At 46.3% G+C, this 16779-nt stretch overlaps 1 protein-coding gene across 11 annotated transcripts in view; it reads left to right on the top strand.

Annotated features, from left to right (window-relative positions):
* The window catches only part of SBF1 (SET binding factor 1), a 147646-nt gene extending 132578 nt beyond the window's left edge, over positions 1 to 15068 (top strand). For all 11 annotated transcript variants that reach the window (XM_065551514.1, XM_065551531.1, XM_065551527.1 and 8 more), the window contains one exon: positions 195 to 15068. In XM_065551514.1, coding sequence (XP_065407586.1) covers positions 195 to 293 — 99 coding nt within the window. In that variant the 3' untranslated portion in view covers positions 294 to 15068. The remainder of the gene's footprint in view (positions 1 to 194) is intronic.
* The last annotated feature ends 1711 nt before the right edge of the window (positions 15069 to 16779 follow it).

Raw genomic sequence — 16779 nt, 5'->3', positions numbered from 1 at the left:
AGTTGCGCTGTGGTCTCTGCAGAGGACCCCAGGGGTACAGACTCTGCCAGGCACTCGCCACCTTCGGCTGGAGCCAAGTTGTGTCTCCAGGAAGGTGCCGGCCCCCAACCAGTCCTGCCTGCCCATCTCCCCAGGTGGGGACCCGGCGCCCCCGGCGGACACCCTGCCTCAGCTCTCGCCTTTTCTCCCTGCAGCTGAAGACGACGAAACGAGTTTACAATTTCTGTGCCCAGGACGTGCAGCTGGCCCAGCAGTGGATCGACCGCATCCAGAGCTGCTTGTCGGACGCGTGAGCCTGGCTCAGCAGCAGCCCCCGTTCCAGGCACGGAGTCCCCCGGGCCCCGGCGCATGAAGCAGAGGCAATGCCCAGGGTTAGCACCTGAGCTGGCCCAGGCCTGACTGATTGAGGAGGAGGAGGCTGGAGGCCTTACTCTCCCCCACTGCCAGGGGCACATCATACTGGAAAGCCCCAGGCCCCCTGCGTGCTCAGGACAGAAGCAGGGGTCAGGGCAGGATCAGTCTGTTACACTATGGTAGGAACTGTCAGGCTAGGGGCAGTGGGGATCCAGTCTTACAACCCCACTAAGCCTGTCTGAGCCACATAATTACTGGCTCCCACCCCCGGCAGGACATGAACCTGGGGTCCCGGCTCCCACCCCCACCAGGACACGGGCCTGGGGTCCCTGGCTGGGCAGCGCAGCTCCCACCCCTGGCAGGACAAGGGCTGGGGTCCCTGGCTGGGCAGCGCAGCTCCCACCCCTGGCAGGACACGGGCTGGGGTCCCTGGCTGGGCAGCGCAGCTCCCACCCCTGGCAGGACAAGGGCTGGGGTCCCTGGCTGGGCAGCGCAGCTCCCCCCCCTGGCAGGACACGGGCTGGGGTCCCTGGCTGGGCAGCGCAGCTCCCACCCCTGGCAGGACACGGGCCTGGGGTCCCTGGCTGGGCATGGTGTTTGTCTGAGCAGTGCGCTGGTTCTCTTGCAAATGCTGCCATGGGGTTTTACTGGCCCTTTGCTGGGAGAGGCTCCAGGAGGTGCTGTGCATTGAACACCCCCTCCCCCCCCCCAGCCGCCATTGGGGAGCAGCAGGAGCTTTCCCCTGTTACCCCTCTGCACCCCCAGGAGCTGCCTGTGAACTTGCACATCCAGTCTGTAACTCCACGTGGACCTGCCGCCAGCCCCTTGGGGCACTCGGCTCTGGCCCAGCCCTTCTGAGCGGCACACGGCTGGGGACCTGAGCTCAGGGTTAGCCTGCTCAGCAAGGCCAGAGGAGAGCTCCGTGGACAGTAGGCCAAGAGGACTGGGACCATCCTGCCTACCCCATGTCCAGCAACTGGAACATATCCCCCCGGGATGGGTACTGTCTCTGCTGGCACAGTGTCTGCACAAGAGTAGTGCCCCCCCATGAGCCGCTCTGGGGGGAAGAGGGGCCTCCTCCCTGTCCTGCTCTGGGGGGATGGTGGGGTGTCTCATTAGCAGTATTGTAGCTTTAGAGTCCACTCCTCTTTTGGTCTGCCCCTGGTGGGGGAGGGGGGGTGACTGAGGCCTGGGACCTGCTTATATTCTTAGTCCCACCGTCTCCCCCCCCAGGAAACCTGTGCTCATTCAGGCTGTGGGGAGCAGGTTCCCCCGACACAGCGTAGCTCCCCCTCTGTAGGTTGGATTGCTATGGGGCTTGTCTGGCGGAGCCCCCATCCCTCTCCCTGCAGTGAGTGGGGGGAAGGGCTGCTGTGGGGCTGGGCTGTTGCTCTCAGAGAGGTTCTCTGGGGCGAGCTGTAGAACAGGATAACAAGGCCAGTTACAGGGACTGTCCTGGGGCCTGTGTACAGGAGCAGTGTGGCATGAGCCCCTCACCTCCCAGCCTTGCTTTGGGCTCACCAGCCACGCTGCCCCAGGGGGTGAAGTGGCCAGAGCTTGGAGATCACAGCCCAGAGCTGCTGCCTTGTGTGTGTCAGCTCTCCCCTGCTTCCGCAGCTTGTGCTTGGATCACTGCAGCCCCAGCCCCTAGGCATGCAGCAGCAAGTCTCCATGCAGCCGCTGTGCAGAGCAAGGCCTCCACTTTGAGCCGGGACGTGCCCCACCCTTGATGGGGAAGGCAGGGAGCTCCTCACTGCCATTGTGCTGTGGGGGGCCAACCTCAGCTCCTTGAGATCCCCCGAGTGCAATGGATCCATTGTGCTGGGGGTGTTCAGAGCTCAGCTCCTGACACCCGCCCCCCAACTGTGTACCAGGGACAAGCTTGTGCTTTAGCCCCCGCTCTCTAGCACTTCCACTGAGCCCTCCCCAGCCCGCTTACTGCTGTAACTTATTGTCAGTGCAAAGGTGGCATCATGAGACTGAGGCGATGGCATCTCTGGTACAGAAACAAATCCCCTTTATCCTCCCTGGTTTGCACCTTGGCAAGCTTAGCCCCCAGCAGCTCACATGCTAGAGCCGTGTGCTCGTCCCAAAACCCAGCGGGCATCTGCGTGTGGTCCCTTGGGGCCAAGGAGCTGCCTGGTCACACGAGACCATTCCTGGCCTCGGTAGCAACCCCCCCCCCTCCTACCCCCCTCGGTTAGAGTTCACCACCTTCCTGCCATTGCCCCTTGGGCCTGGGACCTGCCCTTTCCCGCTGACCGTTCTACCTGTCTTGTTTTTAAAGGAGTACAATGTTTTATTTCAGTGCAGAGCTCTTTGTACAGTCTTAACCCCCAGGGTCCCCTCTTCCTTTTCCTGTATGATCATGGCGGTGGCAGGTAGCTGGTGCAACAGGGAGGTTTTTGTAACTTCCCGGAGCAGTTGTAGATTATTGAAGTTTCTGTACATTGTGTCAAACATACAGAGTCCTTGTATTGTATTGTGCCTAGAGGGAAAATGTTGTTATATAAAGAGAAAACTAACTGAATTTAATAAAAAATTAATATGCATATTCTCTTGGCCTGTGTGCCATACAGCCCTTCCCAGAGCTGGGTTCGGTTCCAGAAGCGATTCCCTCACACAGGTGAGTCACAGGCTGGTTGGGGGAGAGCGGTTCAAGGTGCATCTACAGTGGTTAGGGCTAGAGGGGGGCAGAGTGCTCGCTGCTTGTCTTGCTGGGCAGGTTTGTATTCATCATTTAATAGTGTCCCTCTGTCTCTGTGTGTTGGCAGTAACCAGAGCATCACCCTGCTCCTCTCCTGTGCTCTCCCTCATGACATCGCATTTATAGGTGCCCCACTCCTGAGTCACAAGCCCCAGAACTGTGGGCAGGAACAGGCCTGTTAAGGGTGTTCATGAATCCAATACAGAACAATGGGTGTAAAAGGTACATCCCAGTATCACCCTAAATTCCTCAGCTGCCAGCAAACGTCTCCCACCCAGGATCTGTGGTCATCATGCTGATCCAAGAGAGATTTCTTGGTCTTGCCAGGTTCTCTGGCCAATGGATGCACCAGTAGAGGGGCTCCATAGTGTGTACTTCCCCCTCAATGGGCGGAGGTGTCAGCACCCAAAAGCTGCAATCTTTGCAGGTGGCCATGGCGTCTAAATATCACCTGGATCGCTGTCCCAGGAGGCCTAGGCTTGTTCTCCATCCCCACAAGGAAGAAGCTGAAGGAAGCATTTAGAGATGTTCTAACTCCAAGAGGTCAGATGCTGGACCATAGCATCACCTGTTACCATGGCAGCTTAGTCCTCCAGATTCATCTGAGGCTGCCCAAGAATTTATCACCCAGTTAGATTCATGTTCATAATATTTCAATCCAGAATGACTCAGGACTGCTCAGTTTCTTCCATCCAGGCCTCTGAACCCTGTGTGCTTAGAGCACTCTATTGAGCTTTTCCTCCAGCTCCAGGGTGGAGCCATTCTTCTTTGGATTAGCTCTGTAGCCTTCTGCTACAAAAGTCTCTTGGCTCAGCTGCATTTCCGTCTGCTAATGGGTCTCTTGAGAGAAAGAAGTGTTTCTCTCTTGGGCTTTCTATCCATATGGCTTGTGGATTATACACTCAATATGGTATCATGAGCCTCCCTTTAGGATGATGGGAGGGTGGTCTTCTGAGTCCAAGAGGGAGAATGGTGGATTTTTGAGTTTCAGGGCAATTAATTGGATTTTATTCCTCGTGGTTTCTCAGCCTGAAGAAACTGCTTCAGTCTATACACAAGCTGAACATAATATAACATTGCTCTTAGGAAACCTAATTGCTCTGGGTTGGAGCTCTCAATCTCAGATGCCTACATCTTTAAGGTTACAGGAATATTCAGGCTGGAAAGTGACCATTTCTAGTACAAGATGCTCCCATGCGTGCTGTCTAGATTCCCAAGGAGATGTTCACCAACTGGGTGAATATCTTTCTTAGACAAGATATTGTACTACTAAAGACTCATTAATTTTGAAATCCAAAAGAAGAAATGCTCTACTTCAGTGGGCTGGAGGTGTGAACTCTAACAGATTTCCTTCCATTCAGCAGAGCACATGCTCTCCAGAATTAGAGTCCCAAAGCCATGGTTTATTTAAACTGCCTGGAAGCATTTAATTCCCCAAGTATTGGATTCAGTAATTCATTAAACAGGAATAGAGCACTGGGTGGCAGGCAAACCTGGTGCCTGTGTCACTTTCCCATGATGAGGAAACTGAAAAAGGAAATGCACATACTCTCCCCTTGACAGCAGTGGGCAAAGAACGAGCATGGCCTGTATGTGAGTCATAGATTCCAAGGCCAGAAGGGGTCATTGTGATCATCTCGTCTGACCCCGTGTAACACACAGGCCAGAGACCTGCCCCACAATGATTCCTAGAACCGATCCTTTAGAAAAACATCTAACCTTGATTTTTAGAATTGCCAGGGCTGGAGAATCCACCAGGACCCTTGGTACATTGTTCTAATGGTTAATTAACCTCACTGTTACAAATGAACACTTGAGATCCAGCTTCCAGACATTGGATGGGGTTAGATCTTTCTCTGCTAGACTGAAGAGCCCATTCTCATGTCGGTACTTACAGATCAACCTTCTCTTTGTTAAGCTAAATCGACTGAGCTCTTTGAGTCTCGTAACTTGATTTGCGCAGTCCCTGGGCTCACTTGTAAGACCACTGGTTCTGCCCCTTCTCGTTGCTAAATGATTAAAAATCATTAGCACAAAAATACCTTGGAACAAAGTGTGAAGGCTAGAAACTTTAATTCTGTGGCTCACAGACCAGTTCAGCCTTATACAAATTTCAGGAGAAACATGACACCAATCTCCCTTAGAGCCGATCAGACCTAGTGTGGGAGGCAGGGGGACAGATCACACCCCAGCTGCAGTTCTTTCACTGTTCTGAGGCAGCTGCTGCTGATGGCACTTGGCAGTTCAATTCACCCTAACAGCACTGAGCAGCACCCCTGCTGTAATAGTTTCCAGGTATGAATTCCAAGCTATTAGGCCAAACACCCCAAAGGCAGCGCTGTACCAGGTTGCTGGGCTATTGTGTTCTGTGGCCGGTGCAAGAACCCGGCCCCTGGAATAGTGAGTAACCCGCTCCTTGGACAGGGAACTCAAATCACCACAAGGGCTGCATCACTGAAACCTTCCATGAGGCCCTGCCTCTTCCCAGCCCCCCATTCCAACCCCTTCCCCAAATCCCCTGCTCCTCCCCCCGGAAAGTCCTAAGTGTCGCCAAACACCTGTTTGGTGGCAGGAAAGCACTGGGCGGAGGGGGAGCTTGGCAGGCCCCTGTGGGCTTGAGGCCCCTGTCCTAGGAGAAGTTTGTCATCCAACCACTGGGGCTGAGTAGTTATAAAAATGTGATTGTAAGCTCTCATCCAAGAGTGTCTTAATTCTTTAAAAAAATTCTACTAAGTGCCTGCTGCCACCAACGCTCCAGAGGCTGGTTATGCATATGTTAAAAACAAGTCCTGTCCCCTTTACCTGCTCTAGGCCATTCATTCCACACAAACTAAAAACCCCAACCTGGAACCTAAGGGGTCCACAACTGAAAAAAGGTTGAAAGCCCTTGTGTGTGCGACCAAACCACTGCAATTTCCTTCAGGACCCAGCAGGTGGTGCTGCCCTGGAAGCCTACATGCTGATCTATGTACACTTGCTGCCATCGAGGGATTTCTAAACTGTCTAAGCAGATGAGTCAGACCCTGACTGGTGCCTGGAGGCAAACCCTGATTCCTATTCTGAGAAGAACGAGGTGTCTGGTACGGGGGGGAAGGAAACAAGCGTTTAACACTGCACCAAGCCATGTTGCTCATTGTTTGTCTGTCTTACGTATTGAGACTGGGAACACGGCTGATTTGTTCACAGCCAGCGAGGTCAGTTGATCACAGAGCTCCCCAACCCATCACAGGAGACCCCTAGGATAAAAACACAATACAAAGAAACAAAGGATGGTGCCACTGCCTGAACGCTCTCTGTTCTGCATCCTTTCCTTGGTCAGATTCAGAGTTTCCAAAGTCATCAGTTTACACTAACAAAAAACCGGATGCCAGGACTGGGGAGGTTACCGGTAAGTCTGGGTGCAAAATGTGCAAGGGGAGAAGGTTGAGCGGGCAGAGATAGGGCCTGGGGCTTGAGAAATCCACCGCTCTCAATGAGAATTTTGAGTTTTTATTGATATTTGGAATTTACAGCCTAAAACTGACAATGGATAGAGAGATGCAGACTTGTTTTTTTCTTTTCTTTTCTTTTTTTTTTTTTTACAAAAAACAAAAACAAAAACCAAACAAAATAACCAAAACCCACCAGCATCAGTTTTACAATATAAAAGTTTTGACAGTAGAGAGACTAAAGTACATCCGGAATTACTCAGAAAAATAACAGGGAGAAAAAGGCAGTAATTTTAAAACTTTGTACCTCAGATATACACATAAATACACAAACATTGCTTACAAAGACCCAGTTTCAACATTTAAGGGCAGTAGGCATCATGAGAAACAAAAAGGCTCCCCTATGACATTGCACTAAATTAATCCACCCACTTCAGACCCTTCCCTTTGCCACCCCCTCCCCCAAATCGAGGAAAGGCCACTTGAAATTTAAAATGTGCTCAGTACCCCTGTAATTGAGCCGTCCCTCTGAGTCACTTAACCCAGCCATGTTCTCGTTACCCAGCCTGTACCCAATTACCTCAGCTCGCTATTCTCCCAACACCTCTTCTCTGCCGGCAGGTGTTTTATTGCTATCTGGAGTGCGTCTCAGAGAGAACCACGGCATTTTAGGGTGGGTTTCTTTTTATGCAGACTCATCCCCCTAGTCCATCTACGTGAGGTGGTGAAATCTCACAAACAAGCGCTGGCACCAGTGCATGAGGGAGGGGGGTTTCAGAAGTGCTCAGCACCCAGAGGCAGATTTCAGCTTCTCTTCAGCCCCCTGCGTGAGTGACCTGGTTTTCAGAAGAGCTGTGCGTGCTGGATGCTGAGCTGTTTTGAAAATCTGGCCCTAAATCAATACATCAAAGCCCTGCCCACACTGTGTCCACGGCAATAGCTAGTGGAGTTCTCCCAGTGTGGATTGGGTATTTAAAGGGACTTTTTTCACGTACCCTTATGGAGACAGAAACAGCTCAACGCCCACATGTTACAAACACAGAACTCGAGCGTTGTCAGCTGCCAACTGTGCTAACAAGGACTGGAAAGGAGGCTGCCTCAGTTTCCCTTTTAAAATCAGCGACTGCCCACCAAAGACCCGTCTACACTAGCACGGGGCGTTGTTTCATGGTGAAAGGGTGCGGCTCAGCACAGCCTGTACCTGCTGTGCAGAAGCAGAACCAATGCAGCCAACCTTACCACGCTGGGTCGTCTAGAACAGCCCAGCGCATCCCCACACAGCACAGCTGTACCAGGCTGCAGGAGCAGTTAGTGCCCCTGTCCCAGCACAGTTCTCTCGGTGACTGATGTTTCCGTGAAATTAGCAAATTACTACAGAACCTCAATGGCATTTTAGCAAGGATTCCACCTTTCCAGTTATACCTGAAATCCAACATCCAACAGCTTCCTTCAGGAAAACGATGGTTTTTACAAGCATTTCAAGTAGTTTATCTTGCAATGACACTGGATCAGACAGATCTCTGATAGACAGTGTGCTATCAGCCTGCAAAGCCAAGCACTTCCAAGAGCCTAATGTCTAAACTGTTCCCTAACTGCAACAATGGGGGAAAAGAGAACACAAGGAGGTTACGAAGAAGCGCCCATAGAAGTAACTCAGAAGTTCCGTGGCATGAGGCGGACACTGTTCAAAACTTAAGCAGCTAGGAGAGATCAGCTATTCAAATTGCTTTAATTAAGCCAGCTGTGAGCTAATTGATTTGTCATAAAGAACTAAGTGCCTCTTCACTAGTAATATCATGGCCTGAAGGAGGAAGCTCCTCCGTGTGCCTGAGCAGATACACCCCAGTATAGGGAAAATTTCATTAGAATCATGGGTATTTTCTGCCTCAACATATGGATGACATCCACTGCCAACATTTATAAAAAGGACCATGATTCTGCCTCGGTAAAGAGGCTCAGTCAAGTTGATTTCACTCCAACATTTGGGATGTGTTAGAACAGTTTTACAAAACGTCAGCTCAAGAGAAATGTTTCTGCAGCTTTTTAAATTTCAGTGGAAACAGCTCGTTTGGCTTTCAATACCGGCAACCCCCAAACTGCAGCCTTCAGTTAGTAGATGAATACCAAGCCACAAAACTGACCAGAAACAAAAATGAAACTGAAAAGCTTATTTTCATCAACCAAGCCGAGAAATGCCAAAAGGAAACACACAGCATCGAGGAGAAAAGTGAGCTGGATTTAAAAAAAACAAAATTTCAGTTACAATGATCTAAGATGTTAATACTGCTAAGTACGTTTATTTTTTTCAACCTGATAATATGCCTTTAATACAACTTTACCTTCCTAGAGACGGTGGTCAAAAGAGGTGTAATGTGGTAGGAAAATAAGGACGTTGCCTCTTGGATTGACTAATCCCACCCCAACTCTATTGGAGTGTGTTTAGACACCTGGTATTCTGCTGGGTCAAAAAAACATTCCTGCCCCTTCACAGCTGTGTGTGTTAGTACCTCTGCGTTTCTTTCTGTACCTATGATTGTGTGTGTTTGAGAAAAAAAAACAAGTAGGAACTGTCATGAAAATCTGGCAGTTCTTTTAAGTTTAGGTTGTAGAACCAAGTTTAACAAATATAAATAATCCCTATATACATTAATAACTGATACTCAAGAGCTCCCTCTGAAACGAACATCTCTAGCACGCCACAGAAAACCACAAACAACTCATCTAGGTCAGCATTTCCTTAAAATGTTTAATTCTTTCCTCTGTGTAAGCTATTGCATAGAGCCCCCATCTCATATCTTAGCTAGAGCTGCCACCACCGAGCCTATTAACATACCTGACAGAATTATACAGCCTGATCTCACCAGCTAGCCGGTTAAACTGCACTTTTCTTTCCTTTTTTGGGTCTGTCTGCAAGAGGAGATAGGAGAATGGATCATTTGGAGGAGTTGTGAAGATGTATTCAAATATCTAAGACACTGAAGAAATTAAACTACTTTCTTTCCTCTAGATCTCTATTTTCATTACCAAAATTGCTGGGCAGAGAAATGAGTTTCCTTCTCAAAAACCCAACAATTTCATTTTATTAAAACGTCCATTTTCTTTGATGTTCTACTCTTATGTTAAAAAAATACTAAAAATGGGGAAACGATTAAATATTATTTACAAATTTGTCAGTAGAGATTCTTTTCTCTCTCTCACACACACACACACACTCTCTCTCTCTCTCTCTGCAGCGCTCTGCCACCATCACTCCAGTGCCACGGAGGATGTAATTTTCAGTCTGGTTTCCCCATACAATACATTCTTTGGAATTAAACTACAAAAATCACATTTAGATCTCAGCCTATTCCAGTGAAAATGTACTTCCACCACTGGCTCTGCAGGCCCAGTTTGAGAACTGATCATATATTTATTATTTGAAACATCATGAGCAATTAAGAGAGAGTTGGAATAGACGCACACTCTACAGGCCTTCAAGTTCTAGTGTAAATACACAATCGGGGCCTACTGCTCTCTACAGTTCCACAAACAGAACCTAGCCCCTGGCGTCAGCCTTGCAAGGATGCAGCAGGTTCACTGGCTTCTCCATTCAGTGTGGGACTGTGCATGGAGGTACCCTACCGTCGTCTTAGCCAGCCCCTTCCTTCTCACGTAACCAAGAGGCAGGCTGCCCATATTAGAGGGGCTGCAGATGTGTTCATTCAAGGTTGGTGGCCACAGGAGATGGGGTGGGAAGGGGTGTGACAGAGAGAGGGGCTGGAGTGACTCTTTTGCTGCAAATGATGTCTAATTCTGAATCTATGGGAATGGTTTGTTAATGATCAAAGACCAGATCCCAGCGCTTAGAACTACTGCAGGGACAGGACGGGGTGACACATTTCAGTGCCCTCAGTAATGTTTATTGTGTGTTATATTCAATGTGCACTTGTCTGTATGTGGCATATGTTGACAAGGTAATTTTTTCAGCGGCGCTGGAACTGGGCAAAGACATCCTTTAAAATGTGTTTGTATTGGGCACAAGTCAATGCAGCCTCCAGGTGCTACTGGGATACAAATCATTAATGAAGTGATTTTATAGATAATGCGAATATCATGTGCTAAAATAACTTTAAAATAATGATTCCAGTTAGAATTGTTTAGTTAATATATTACATGTTTACTAGAATAAGCAGGAACAGTCAATAATCTAAAACAATCCTACTTCCTGGTGACCCCCATCTTGAAATCTGATTTGTGCATCTGTCAGGCGCCTTCATGCTATAAATGGCATTTCTCGTGGGAATACAGAGCCATAGACGACAGATCAAATTGCAGGGTCGGGCCTTGTGACTTACGTCAGACTTTGCTGTGAGTGTAAAGTCCATAGTACTTTAAACAGGATCTTTGTACTTTGCCATTAATTTTCAATACTGTTGGTGTTCTGCTGCGGTTAAAGACAGACGAAAATGTTAGGAAATAAAATAGCTGCACAAGGGGCCTTTCCAATGGACCTGACGCTGACGTTCCCGAAGCAAGATGCAGAGGAGGAATATTTGAGAAGTGGAAAAATATTTAATTCCATACTGGCAATTGAATGTTATTTTAACTTAAATGTTACATTAATCATATGAAAGATTTAAATAATATTCTAGCTAAAGGCAAGGCTATGATTAATCATTTTCTTAGGCAAGAGTTTTAAATCACCTTTCATCAGTTTTAAGTGTTGAAACGAGCACTATTTAATTTCAGTTTAGAGTATACGGGTAAAGGATTCTGCAGATTAATGACAGTTAAGCAGGATGTACAGTAATTACAGTGTGCAGGTGAAATGTACCTTTCATTATACGTATTTTTAAAGCTCTTGTGGCTATGGCATCTAAGCACATGAAATGATTTTTTGACCCTTCAGAAGGACCTGGTTCTCCCGACCATATCACTTGTACTCACAAGAAGCAGGAGCTATCCATCACCCTTTTAGGTACAGAGAGTCACTCATCAATGTCCTGATATGCAGAAACAGTGTTCTGGGTTCTGTGTGTGTTACTACTTCTCATTTTCATTGTAAAAGTGTTTAGGATCACTCACAAAGAATTGTGAGCAGCAATGAGGGACTCAGACCTTTCAAAATGTCTCCCTGTTCCCTAATTCTCCACGTATTGATGAGGTCCACTGAAAGAAGGAAAGCATTCCTTTCCTTCAATGTTCTGGAGCATTATCCTGCAATGCATGAACACTGCATCTTCTCCTTGAAGATGCTACACAATGGGTAGGGCGGCTATCCAGACCACTCAGCTTTTTCCAAAAAATCAACAGGCGATTTCAAAAAACATCTGAGTAGAAAAATACTTTCTGAATTAGGTGAACAGTTTTGCAGGTAGATTTTTGTTAATGTTTAGATACAAGAAACACTTAATATTTACTCACATGTAGCAGGTGGCTTCATCCCCTTCCCCCCCCCCCCCCCCCCCATCTCAGACTAGATCTTTGGGGAGAGAGGAATTATTTAGCATGGTGTAAAAGGAAATAAGTAGGAGTGATGGGATGAAATAAATGGAAAATCAATGTATTAGAAAACGGAAATCTGTTACTTGTGGAACAGTCTCTTAAAGGAAGTGGAGGAAACCCCACTGCCTGGAACATTTTAAAACTGATTGGCCAAAGCAATACTGGGGAAATATACTGCAGAGAACAGCCTTGCTGGATGGACAAGACGACCTACAGGGACTTTCCATATCTAATGTCTAATCTAGAAAAGTGCCATTTCAAGACCTTTTGTAAAGTTAGCTCTCTTAGGAGTTAAAGTAGTAGCTAATACTTTTTTTTTTTCCAAATCATTTCCAGAAACTGCCCAATATCTTAACTATTAAAATGTACAGTGATGTTTGCTAAAACACTGAGTACTACACCGTGCAAATGCTAGGCTCACTCTAGCTGTTTTCATACAATATGCAGATGTGTGTCATTAATATGTTACATAAATATATGGCACAAGGTAATTATTAGTTCTCTTGGTGTTAATGGTTTAGGGACGAATAATAACGTTTGTGTGCTAAATTAAACAAATCAATGCATTTTTAGGGCAAATTCAATGCTATTACTATTCTGATTTGAATTGACGTGGCACAGATAACAAAGAAGGCCTCAGAGGATATGCTGTGACAACTGACATTCAAAGCCATACTGGTCTTTTTGCCTATTAAAGCTTTGAGTACAATAATCGGGGGCTCTTGTGAGGTGACTGGTGAAGAGTGCAGGAAGAGAGGCGACATACACTGCACTGGAGGTGGGCTAATATACCAATGTATCGGAAACAAAACTTGGAAAAGAACATCAGTTGCCTCAGTTCAGAAAAGAAGGGGTGATGTCCTGCACGAGGACATTCTGCTTTGGTGGTCACGCTGCCCTGGCAAGTCAGAGCTGCTCTACACGACAGAGGTTACAGAGACATACAGCGCTGCAGCTGCACACTCCAGCAACGGAGGGGGTTCTTCCTTTGCGACAGTGACTCCACCTGCCTGAGCGAGGGTAGTTATGTTGACGGACGCATTCTTCCCTCAACCTAACCACCTCTACGCTGGGGCTGTAGGTCGGCATACCGACAGCACTCAGGAGTATGGACTTTTCACATACCCCTGACGCCTGTAGCGATGTCAATCTAAGTTTTAAATACATGCCAGGCCCCAGTCACAGTTCGGTATTTAAACCTTACTACAAAAATGAGATGGGCACTGAAAGGGTTAAAAACTTAGGGCGGGATCATTATCACCTTGTGATAGGGTGTGGTTTATAAAACCACCATTGAATACTGAGGCTGAAGACCCAGGGCTTGTAGCATCAGAGAAACATGGTCGATAACTCCGAGTACATAACGGTACTCACACACAGAAGTGGCCAGTACATATTCTATAAAAGAAAACATCAGAGGCCCATGGGGACCTAGTTGTATTTTGTCTAATACATATCTTAAGTTAAAGCCCTCTCTATTTTCCTGGTACTTCCTATGGCCCTGATCTGCAAACATTTAAACATGTGTATAATTTTATTAATGTGAGTAGACTCGTTGAACTAAATTAAGTGTTTGCAGGTTGAGGGCCTATATTCAAAACTCAACCAAAATATTCACTGGGGGTCACCAATTTATCAGTACAAATAATCATTATTTCAAATTCTGTTCAAGTTTTATTAACATTTGATGTGATTTAGTTATATCCCAAGTTTGCACCCGTTAGTGGTCTAATTTAGGAGAAATTTTCCCAATACCTGGCAACGAACCGTCTTGATGCATGAAACACGATTACTCAAAACCCAGCGAAGTGGGGAATGCACTAATACAAACTAATTATTATGATTACCAGAATCTTTAAAAAGTTCTACTCAATCATTAGAACCACATGAAAAATGTTTTTAACATTTACATGCACACAACTGTCAAATGAAAACAGCTGAGGGAGACCCAGCCGTGTACAAAAAGCCGCCACTACTCCAGGAAAAATCCTCTCTCCTGAGCAATCAATATAAAAATACATTTTACAAAAATGCCCGTTTTCCAGCCTTTTTATAGTCCATTTTAAAAAGCTGAAAATAAGAAAAAGGTCATTCTGGAATAGAATTCAATTCTTTTATAAAATTGATTGGGAGGTTTTTACTCTTAGGTCAGGTTTATTAACACACTGCCCTTCCAGTAATGAGGTAAACGAGTTCTAGCCTAATTGGCCATAATATGGTAACTGCACAACCAGGAGCCAGTCAAACAGTGAATTTTTGTGACTCTCTGTATCAGAGACAGCGAGTGTTTCAGTCTGTGATATTGTCTCTACTGGGGTTTACTAAGAAATGTCATTCTTCCTGACGCTGCAGGTGGAGGCCAGATCCTAGTGAAAATTTCTCTCTCTCAACCCACAACTCCAGTTTCCCCCATAAAAAGTCAGAAACTTTTGTCACTATAAAGTTAATGAGAGTTGGATAGGGCCCTGCCTGTTTTGGAAAAAATCTTCTTAGAAACTTCTGCTCAATTTATATTTAAAAAACTGTGACACCCATGCATAGATCCTCCTAGGGGGTATCTAAGGGCTACACAAAATAATTCTCACAGCACCATTCTGGGTTTTGATTAAGGCACCATCCACAATGAAGCCAATGTTGTCATGGTTTTCCTGATAAATGGAGACTGGAATTTACCTGCCATAGGGAGGCTTAGAAAAGTCTGACTGCTAGTTATGAATGTTGACATAAGATGGGGTTTACTCCAAGTTATTTTAAATTTAGTAACTGTAGAAGTTGAAAAATTAGTAAGATTCATAATTAAAATGTATTTGACAGTTTTCCCACTTACAAGCATCACTTACTTAGAGCAAGCAAATGTGCACCGAATGGACCATCATGCCGAAGGAAGTAACCTGCCTTTGAATTTCTACTCTTGCTCAATGCACATTATGCTGGGACCCTTAGTCCTCCAGGACTTTCCCCCGCTGTAAATTTCAGTGAACCATGGGGGTTCTTTTGGGAAAAGGGAGAAATTAACTAGTTTATGTGCATGATTACCTTTGTAATACAAATGTCCCCCTCTCTGTGCTCTAAGTGACTTTTACATGCATCAGAAATGTATTTTTTAAAAAGATGTTCACAAATCAGCAGTCTTACCCCCGTCCCGTAAAACTTATATTGAATGACCCCACTTTCCCCTTTCCCCCAAAGCCTGTGGAAAGCCGATGAAACTTCATAGCACGGGGTAGATCCCAACAGATTCACACCGGTTTGGACCAGTGGTATGCAAGTAAGTACCAAAATCAAGTGACCGCTACAGAGAATGCCCTGGCAGCAGCAAGAGGACTCCAGCTTGTGTCTCTGCTGGTCTCAACGATGGTATCACCACACAGGGAGAGAGGCAGGCTTCTCACGTAGGTCGCTTCCAAGCCAGCTAGGGCTTTACCAAACAGCTTAAATCCCACTTGGAAACGAGTAGGCAGCCAGTCCAGATGCAACCTGATGATTGTGCAGTCGGACCAAGGGAATTATGAACATTTATTAATGACTGTCTAAATCCTTCCCAGACGACCTGTCGCCATGTTCCCATACCAGGCTATTGATTACTAGGCAGCTTGAATAACATGATTTTAAAAAAATCCCTTTAAAAGTGGATTAGTGAAACCATGCAAGTGCTGAGACTCAGAGAAAGCCATCCCTGGAAAAGGAAGAAGCGATCCGATCTTCACCAAGACGACCAAAACTACCAAGAATGTGAAATGCATTTTCCTATGAACATCACCAGCAATGCAGCATTTTGGAAAAGTATTATCATGTCACCAGCTTAGTTTCTAGGCTATTGACCATTTTGTGGGTAAGCTTTTTTTGTCATTTGACCCCACTTCAACCAATTAGTAGCAGAAAATCCTTGGACTATACTAATGTGTATTGCCTTCTTACCCCCCCACCCTCCCCCAAGTTCACCGCTCTCTTCTTCAGCTGTTCCCAGCAGACTCTGCATGGTTTCGTGCAAAAAACCCAGAAATCACAGAAAGATCCCTCTGCTAGTTGTTCAGAAAACCACAAAATTTTCTCCCCCAGGAGCGTGATGACTGTCCACGTGTTATAAGAAAATTTAGCCTGTAATGTCTAAACAAACTCAAACACTATAGAGCAGTGGCTCTCAAACTTTTGTACTGGTGACCCCTTTCACACAGCAAGCCTCTGAGTGCGACCCCCCTTATAAATGAAAAACACTTTATTATATATTTAACACCATTATAAATGCTGGAGGCGAAGTGGGATTTGGGGTGGAGGCTGACAGCTCGCGACTCCCAATGTAATCACCTCGCGACCCCCTGAAGGGTCCCGACCCCCAGTTTGAGAACCCCTGCTATAGAGGTTAGAGTGGCACTGTACAGCACCATGGCAAGAAACACCTATACTGTACCCTCTAAATAGCAAACAAACGTGAGACTCTATGCAGCAACCTTTGCAACACATCCCCCTATTAAAAGCCCTCATCCCCTGGTAAAAGGGAAAGGGCCAAGGTTATTTAACAAATTAACATTCACTTTGGGGGGGGGGGAACCTATCCAAAATATTTTATTTTAAAGCTGGCCCTGGTGAAAGAATAAATCTGTGCAGTACACTTGCCTTGTGAGAGCCTATAACCAGGAAAAACATGTTTTCAGAACAATAATGAAGTGCTCAATTAGGATTTCACAGAGAACTGATGCTGGGATAAAGAAAAACCAACAAACCATTGTGAACACAAGGTTTCATTTTGTTTTATAGACACTTTTGAAAAAAAAATCACATCAAAATCTGTCTTAACAGCTAGAGACT

Source organism: Chrysemys picta, chromosome 1, assembly GCF_011386835.1.
Source record: "Chrysemys picta bellii isolate R12L10 chromosome 1, ASM1138683v2, whole genome shotgun sequence".
NCBI lineage: Eukaryota > Metazoa > Chordata > Testudines > Emydidae > Chrysemys > Chrysemys picta.
This window is presented reverse-complemented; position numbering and strand designations above follow the sequence as displayed.